At 41.8% G+C, this 9080-nt stretch overlaps 1 protein-coding gene across 1 annotated transcript in view; it reads right to left on the reverse strand.

Moving 5' to 3' along the window:
- Positions 1-2256, reverse strand: part of LOC148117626 (uncharacterized) — a 46500-nt gene extending 44244 nt beyond the window's left edge. The window contains exon 1 of the mRNA XM_087902339.1: positions 2059-2256. Within this exon, the coding sequence (XP_087758465.1) occupies positions 2059-2139 (81 nt within the window). The 5' untranslated portion in view covers positions 2140-2256. The remainder of the gene's footprint in view (positions 1-2058) is intronic.
- Positions 2257-9080: the final 6824 nt, after the last annotated feature.

Below are 9080 nucleotides of genomic sequence, written 5' to 3' on the forward strand. Positions count from 1 at the left end.
TTTCTGTGTGATTTTTTTGGGTATAAGCTAGCCAGGCCAGGGATGCAGCCTGCTCTCCACTACATCACCTACCTGCTCCTCATTCTGGCACACTCATCTTTGGTGATAACAATTTTTTCCTAGACACCTGCCTCTCACCTCCCCCAAGGAACAGATGCCTGACATCTCTGGGATGCCAGTACTTGAGATGCCTCTCCAGCCACACCTTTTGCTGAATGTGGACTCCTAGCTCTCCCCTTTCCCATGATGCCCTGTGCCCACAGCAAGTTGCCAGATTTGAATCTACATCCCCCAAATCCCAGCTGGCCAGGCCCAGAGTGCTAACTCTCTGGGTCAGGGGGCTAGAACAGATGCAAGAGCTGGGGCCTAAGCTCCTAACTTAACATTCTAGACTCTTTGGATATAGGGGTGACAGAAAATTGGAGTGGTAAATATGAAAAACATTTATGCTCTCTTTGGAAAAAAGGATGTAGACTCAAATCTGGCTACTTCCTGTGGAGTGCTCAGAACCACTTCCACAGAATATTTAAGTGAATTCCCAAATGAGGAACACGTGGTCTCTTTCCCTTCCTCCCAGTGGTCACGTTCGTGACCCCTTGGGGCCACCTGAGAGTGCAGAACTCCCATTAAACCTGGACTTATTTTTTAATTTGGCTTGTTTTGATTTGAGTTGATTGGAATTTTTCATCGGCAGAGAGCTCACATTAGGAAAATATTCCTAACAACTTTGATGGTCTCTATATCTTTATTCCCCAATTTAACACATATCCTGCTTTTTTATTCTGAGCTCAACATATCTTTAAAGCAAAGAGGTTGATTTAACTCAGCAGGGTTTTTTATTATCCAATGTCTCCCCACAGTTGTTTCCTTTCCATTAGGATTAAAAAAGTAAAATTTAATCCATTCTGTAACCTATCTTTGGGTGTCTTAATGACCCCATTCTGTTAACTGAGCATATTTTTAAGATGTCTGATGAAGTAATAATCTAATTAATCCTAAAGACACAGGTCACATTCATAAAGTAACTACTGTCACTGTGTAACTATGGTTACTTTGTAACTGTTGTTAAAGAAAGACAGACCAGGAATTATAAAACAATCCAGGCATATTAGGGCTTGGAGGAAGCAAGGAGAATGCAAATATGATGTAGTTGTCAACTCTAAAACTATTTTGAAAACTTGAGAAAGATTTTATGGTCATGTACTCCAGAGACTAGGGATTTGTATTCGACCACATTAAAAATTTCTCATGTATTTTCTTGAAAGATCAATGTCTTAATGCAGAAAAGTTCTGTTAAGTAAGGCCACAACATTTTACCCAGATCTTCTATTATAGATGTACTACAGTAAATATAGCATTTAGGTTTAAAGATAAGGTCAGTCCCTTTCCCAGATTCCTTTTTGCACTGGTCTGTAGACTGCAAACAATGGTCAATCAGGACACTGATAGAGCATCTACAATTGACTACCTGATTCCACATAGATAATCTCAACTACTTAAGAAATGGGAAATTTTTCACCCTCAGTCCAGCCTCTCCTTTTCTGCACGGTGTGCCCTAGCATCCTAATCTCTAACAGTCCTGATTACAACACATTTATCTTTTGGGTGACTTAGAGCCTAAATTCTTCTTTGTGAGACTAAACTATTTCCAAGGCATTGGCAAATCCTTCATATCAGCACTTCTACTCTTCTACGTTGCAGCTTAGAAGTGCAGCGCTATCCAACAGGTGAGATTCCTTGATAACGTCCGCATAGTTAAAAATAAATGGAGATTGTACATAAAGTTAAATGCAAAGTGATCAATATCAAGAAGAAACTGGAGAAACTAGGCTTCTCCGTCTTTGGCATACTGAAGTTGACAAGAAAGATGTTTGTACACACAGCACCCTGCTCCCAATTCTCAAAGCCGATTAAGCCCAAAGCGCAAAGTTGTTCAGAGGCCTGCCCCTTGGTCTAGGAATTTACAGGACCGCACGGGACTTCACAAGGCAGGGAATCTGGCGGCAGATTCCCACACGGATCCCGGAAGAACACAACATCCTGTCTCCCTCAACTCACCCTCTGCTCCTCCCCATCTGGAGACAGCATTCCCCAGCTCACCATGCTGTCGTTTCTCAGGTCGCCAAAGCTGTTCATCATCTCCTAGCAGCAGCAACTTCACAAAGGAAACCACCAGTGCCAGGTCCTCAGCAAAATCGGCAATATCGAGACGGAAAGCGGATGCCCGGAAGAGGCCTGCATTAGTTCTGACTGGCAGGTCACCTGGAGTACCTGATTGGCTAGTGCGGCCTGAGTGACAAGAACACCTCCCACAGGGCTGAAGGGTACTTAAAGAGACAGCACAGAGGTTTCTGGTCATTCCATCCACCTGAGTCAAAGATCTTTTCTTGATAGGCCGAAATATGCATTTCAATAGCACTTGCCCCTGGCTATAAAAGCAGACACCTTCAAAATTTTGCACTCCTTAGAAACTTTCCCTTTTTCCTCCAGGACACAACGTGGCTAGCTGGCTTGTTCTGTGCACTGTGCTGTGCTAGGTGGTTGCAGGGATTCCCTGTTCCACAGGGGGAAGAATGCCCAGAATATGAACAGCTAAAGAGAATTTTAAGGTCACAAAAGGAGATGATTGTTCATGCTTCTTGCTGAGGTTGGATGAACTGAAGATACTTTTTACAAGGTTTTCACAGATATTTCACACAACAGAAAAAAGAAAAGCAGGAGCCAGGTCTGAAACAAGATGATCGGTCTTTCCCCCATCAAAAGGCTGGATGATGGCTCCTTTCTTTAAGAGTTTTATTACTGAAATTCGAAGCAAACTCCAGGAAAATGAATAATAATAAAAAAGTACTGTTCATAGAAATGTGAATATGTAGAGAATAATGAAGCTGGAAGGAATGTCTTCATGAGCACTATTGTTAGCCAGCACATCTTACTCCATGGTCAGGTAAATAAAATATACAACTGCAGTATTCAAGATTCTCTACATGAACAGGACAGGTAGAATGAAGCTCAACAGGTACATAAAATGTGGGCTTATTAAAATGTCTCACAAGCTGTGTTTCAGGTTGTCTAAACATAGCTACTTATAAATGACAATTGAAGAAGCCAGTAGATTGCTTCTCACCCTTTTCCCAAAGATCAAGTGAAAAATCCAGTAGTTGTTCAGCTCACGAGGCTTGATGTTCAGCTGGTTTTGCTCTGAGCAGGGTGGCAAGGCAGAAGGCCACAGCTGCTTCCATGCAAGACAAGAAAAATGTCAATTTAACTTGGCTTGCTGTCTGTCTCAGGTTTGGGACACCACTGTAGTCAATGGCCTGTTTTCCAAATCTCTGAGCAAACACAACTGTGTCAGGCAAGATCATTCATATATTCATAGGATTGTTTCCTAATTGCAAATTCATCGTTCATTGGCTCACAATTACCTTCCCAACTGTTCAACACTCACCATCTGCTCTGTGTTCATTAACAGGGCATTAATTAAAATAAACCATACTGGGAAATTACAAAATCACTCCCCCGTACAACAGTTGGGCCCTTTTCTCATACTGGTGGCACCAAGAGCTTACTGCCCATGTTGTGTCCCTTGCAGTGTACACATTAAATTATTCCTCCTATTCTGATCTGAAGACAGAAGGAATGTTCCATATGCAAATTCTTTTCCTGTGACTCCATTGGATACTTAACTACATAAGACAAATTCATAATTTTAAAGCTCTGAGGTGGTACAGTCTTTTTATTTAAGAATTTTGAAAGTAAAATATGGAGGACAGCAAGGTCATTACCCTGGACAGCAGCAGACCAAGCCCCCTAAGTCAATATAACAGAAGTTGTCCCAGAAAAATCTTTCTAACAAGATGGAAATGCAGCTGTTTTAGAACTGATACTGAAAGACCCCCACCCAATTGATACCGGCCTCTTGCACAAAAAGAGGAACCAGGTGGGCCCTACTGAAGAGAATATCTGTGGTCAGCTAGCTATGTAGAAACTGGGTCAACAGGAAGATAGTGGGAACAGCAAGTCACTATGACATTCTATCAAAACAGCCAGAGTGCCAAACTTAGCTTTATCTAGATCTTATGGTTTTTCTGATAACCTGAAGATGGATAAACTGTCCTATTCTAAGCTTGACCCAGTCCACCATGTGAGAACCAATGAAATGCTTGTTGCTATGCAGCCTCTTATGTAACCCCTGAACCCCCTATAAATGCATGTTGTATCTCTAGCCCGGCATGCTCATTCAGCTAAGCTGTTGAGGCATCTGCAGGCGCCTGTGTACTCAATAGACTGCCTCTTGCTCTTGCATCCAGTGGACTGGTCCTTGGGCAGAGGGCTCCAACTGAGACCCCTCTGACTTTTGGGGTCTTTCAATACGGCTTTCCATTGAGAAACCATTTCACTCACTTAGGAAATTAATAAAGAAAAATCTGTTTAATGATGGCATGCATCCATCTCTGGCTAATACTCAGAGAGGAGAGAGCTAAGATAGATTTTGAGTTCCACATATGCTATTATCCTTGAGTGTCCTTTAGGATCTGGCTCCAGGATACACCTTGAACAATTGAAATAAAAACAGACAACTTGCCATATTAGACAACTGGGTAGACTGGAGTCAAAGTTATTCTCAGAATAATTTCTTAAGTACAGGGGTGACCTGAAAAAGCAGGGCATTCTTCACTGGCAGGGTTCTGAGGTGAAGGTCACAAGGGATGAGAAAGACAGGAATAGAAAAATGTAAAAAGGATAAAAGGTAGGCTAAGGAGGTCTTGGTGAAGAATGTCCTATGCTTTTTAAGCTTCTTAAGGAAAGTAGCCTCTTGCCAGGCAGTGCCGTCACACGCCATCAATCCCAAAACTCAGGAGGCAGAGCCAAGTAATCTCTGTGAGTTTGAAGCATGCCTGGTCAACAGAGTGAGTTCTAGAAGAGTCAGGACAGTCTAGGATAGTCAAGTCAGTCCTATAGAGAAACTCTGTTCAAAAAACAGAAACAAAAAAGAAATAGAGAGAAGAAAAGCATCCTGTATCTTGTATACTTCCGGGGGGGGGGGGGAATGGAAGGAAATGGGAGAATTATCAGAAGTCAGGAGAAACAATCACACAAATTTAGGAGAAAGCTAGTCAAACAATTCTACATAAGGGCAACACAGGGAATCTCAAGACCTTTACTAAGTGCAGAGTGGCCTTGGGGTGACAACCATAGCTAAATATGGTGGGAAGATTTAGCCCTCGACCATTACCGCTCTTTCAAACATATTCCTGGTTTTAGAGAAAGAACTGTGTTTTATTATTAATACATTGGCCCCTTAGGGGATGCTCCCAAGAATGTTCTCTCTCCCTGCATGAGTTCCTAAATGAAAGCCTCAATTGATCAAGTCAGTTCTTACCACAACCCTATTTTGCCATTCAAGGATTTGTCACCTGATGTCATATTGCCCATCTGGCAAAACTATGCTTTTCTCAGAAAGAAAACAGGAACTTTAAGGCACACCAGGCCACAAGGTTCTTTGTGACCCTGTAATGCCTCCTTGAGCAGCTTGTTAGAGGTGACTTTTGATATGCAGAAGGGCCTAGTGACAGGTTTGAAGTCAGTGATGGCTTCTTTGTAATAGTTTTGAGACAAATACCTGCAAAATACTAGTGAACAATGCATACCCAAGCATCCTAATCTCTACCAGTACTGATTAGCATATACTTAAATTTTTGGTGTTTTAGACACAGCTGTCCCTCAGCTAAATTCTACGTTGTGAGACTTATCTATTTCCTAAACATTGGTAAATACTCTATATGTCACCAATTCTACTCTTCCACATTACAGCATAGTAGTGGAGTGCTACCAAAAACACGAGAATCCTTTCATAACCTCCAGAAATTTAAAATTAATGATGACTATATGTGAAGGTTAAATGAAAAGTACTGAATGTCAGGAAAATACTGGAGAAACTAGGCCTCTCCAAGTTTGTCAACTTGTTTCCATGAATGTATCAACCCTGCAGAAATTGACTATTAAGATGTTTGTACACACAGCTCCCTGCTCACAACTCTCTATAAACAAATGAAGCCCACAGAGCTAAGTTATTCAGAGGCCTGCCCGCAGGCCCACAAATTAGCAAGGACCGCATGGGACTTCACAACACAGGGAATGTCGTGGCAGGGTCCCACCCAGATCCAGGGAGAATGCACCACACTGCCTCCCATACCACACCCTCTGCTCCTCCCCATCTGGAACCTGCATTCCCTTGCTCACCATATTGTTGTTTCCCAGCTCACCAAAGCTCTCAGATCCTCATCTCTATGTAGCAGCAAATGCACCACAGCACAGGAAACCGCTGGTGCCAGCTGCTCTGGAAAGCCTGACATGGAGGTGGGTCACAGGAAGAACGCTGCAACCCTTCTGACTGGCAGGTCACCTGGAGCACCGGATTGTTTACAGAGGCCTGAGTGGCAAGAACACCTTCCAAAGGGCTACAGACCCAGCACAAGGGATTCTGGCCATTCTTTTCTGCCCCCCCCATCAAAGGTCTTTTCTAGATCTGCCAAGATAAACATTTCAACATCACTTGTGCCTGTCTCCAGTAGCAGACACTGTCACAATCTTGTACTCCATAGGAACTTTGCCTTTTTCCCCCAGGACATAACATGGCTAGCTAGCTTGTTATGCACCTATGCTAGGTGGTGCAGTGATTTCCTGTCCTACATGCAGAAGGAAGCCTAGACTATTAACAACTAAAGAGAGTTTTAAGATCACAAAAGGAAATGTTTGTTGTGTGATATCATGCTGAGATCAGATGAACAGAAGGTACATTTTACCAGGTTGTCACAGGGATTTCAGAGAACCGTGAGAAAACAGCAGGAACCAGATCTCAAAAAGATCTTTCCCCCACTAGAAGGCAAGGTGATGGCTCCATGGATTTTTGAGTTTTATTCCTGAAATTCAGAGCAAATTCTAGACAAATGAAAAATAATAAAGAGAGTAGTCTTCGTGGAAATTTGAATACATAGAGAATAATAGAGTCGGGAAGAATGTCTTTATGTGCACTGATGTTAGCCAGCAAATATTCCTCCATGTACTGGTGCATAAAACCATGCAGCTGCATTATTCAAGATTCTCTACATAAACAGGACTGGTAGAATGAATCTCACCATCTTATTAGAAAGTGGGCTTATTAGAAAATTTCACAAGCTGTGGTCCAGGTCGTCTAAAAAATAGCTGCCCACCAATGAAAACTGGAAGAATCCAGTAGATTGCTTCACAGCCTTTGGTCTAAGATCAAGTGAAGAACCCAGTAGTTGTTCAGTCAATGAGGCTCAATGTCTCAGCTGGTTTTCAGTATACACCAAAATTCCAAAGAGGTCGGCTCTAATGCTGGTAATGGAATGAACTTGATCGCCAGACCTGGATACGAGAGCAAAAAGAGAGCTTCTTACTTTAATATCCTTTCTATATATCGGCTGCTACCAGAAGGTGAGATCTAGGTTAAAAGTGGATCATAGTCTTTGTTTTGTTTTGTATTGTTGTTTGCTTTTTCTGTTTTTGTTTTGTTTTGTTTTGTTTTCCTTTGTCTTTTTAAGACAAATTTGTCTGTGTAGCTTTTAAACTCATTCTGTAGGTCAGACTGGTCTCAAGCTCAGAAAATCTCACTGCCTCAGCCTCCTGAGTGATAGTGTTAAAAGTGTGCACTGCCACCAAGCAGCTAAAAGTGGAGCTTGCTGGGAGGTGATGGTGCATGCCTTTAATCCCAGCAGTTGGGTAAAGAGGCAGGCAAATCTCTTTGAGTTCAAGGTCAACCAACTCTACAAGAGCTACTTCCAAAACAGGCTCCAAATCTACAGTGTTACCCTGTCTCAAAAAAACAAAACAAAATCAAAAAATGCAAATGTGGAGCTTATCACCTCAGATGATCCACATGAATGAAGGGTTTGCTTTTTCAAAACCTTTAATGATGTAAAATCCCTCTCAGATATAACCAATTTTTGTATAGTCAATAATCCCAGAATTAGTCAGTTTGACTGCCAAGAATAGTCATCTCAAGAGCCAAGATAGAGAAATTAGGAAATTTTTGTCCCTGCAGGAGACATAGAAACCATGGGAGTTTTTTCCAAAGCAGCCATTTTCCTAACAAAGGCAGCATGGAGATTTTACAAAGGGAGTCTGAACATATTCATGTAATATCTTCCCTCTTCTTAAGCATGCTCAGTTAACAAATCCAGTTCTGAACATGATCACAATGTAAAAGCAGGGGCATTTAGGGACATTCTTTCCTCAGTCATGCTGGGATATATATAAATTATAAAAGTGGTGGAAAGAAATGTCTCTGGCATGTTCATATTTTACAATAAGGTCTTAGTTGAAAATTCAGTAAATGACAATGTGAAAAGTCAATTATCAACATTGATGTTTGATCTAAAAGGTAAGTGTACCAATACAATAATTCTCACAGACACAAAAGATAGAGAGCATAAAACCAGAAAACTTCAAGATAAAGTCACTAACAGCACTGTATACTGTGCTCATAGATGAATAGTTATAATGATCTCTCTTAACCTCAGAACAACATTGCTTTCACTCTGATAAAGCTGTTTAGGGAGGACATGGCTACTTTCATGCAACACAAGATAGACAGGAAGATCACTGTGGGTTTTAAAGCCTGTACTACATAGTCTACACACACACTCACACACACACACACACACACACACACACACACAGAGAGAGAGAGAGAGAGAGAGAGAGAGAGTGAAACAGAGACAGAGAAACAGAGACAGAGAAAGAGAGTGAGACTGAATAACATACAAGAAACGAATCACTGGAAAATTTTGACAATATAGTGTTCACAGTGGCAAAGGCAGGGGTTAGCTCAGTCATCTTAGTAACTCTTGCATCATACATTAACCCATAAATGTTGCTGTGTTAACGACGTGGCTCGTGGCTTAGTACCTTTCATCAGTGAGGCTTTCTCATCTTGTTTCCTCTTAGTCTGGGTGAGACTGCAGATTCAGCCTTTCCTCTTCCCAGAACTCTCCTGTTCTGGTTGCCCCACCTATACTTCCTGCCTGGTTACTGGCCAATAAGCATTCTATTAAAGC

The sequence above is a fragment of the Myodes glareolus genome, chromosome 27 (genome assembly GCF_982192425.1).
Source record: "Myodes glareolus chromosome 27, mMyoGla1.1, whole genome shotgun sequence".
Taxonomy (NCBI): Eukaryota; Metazoa; Chordata; class Mammalia; order Rodentia; family Cricetidae; genus Myodes; species Myodes glareolus.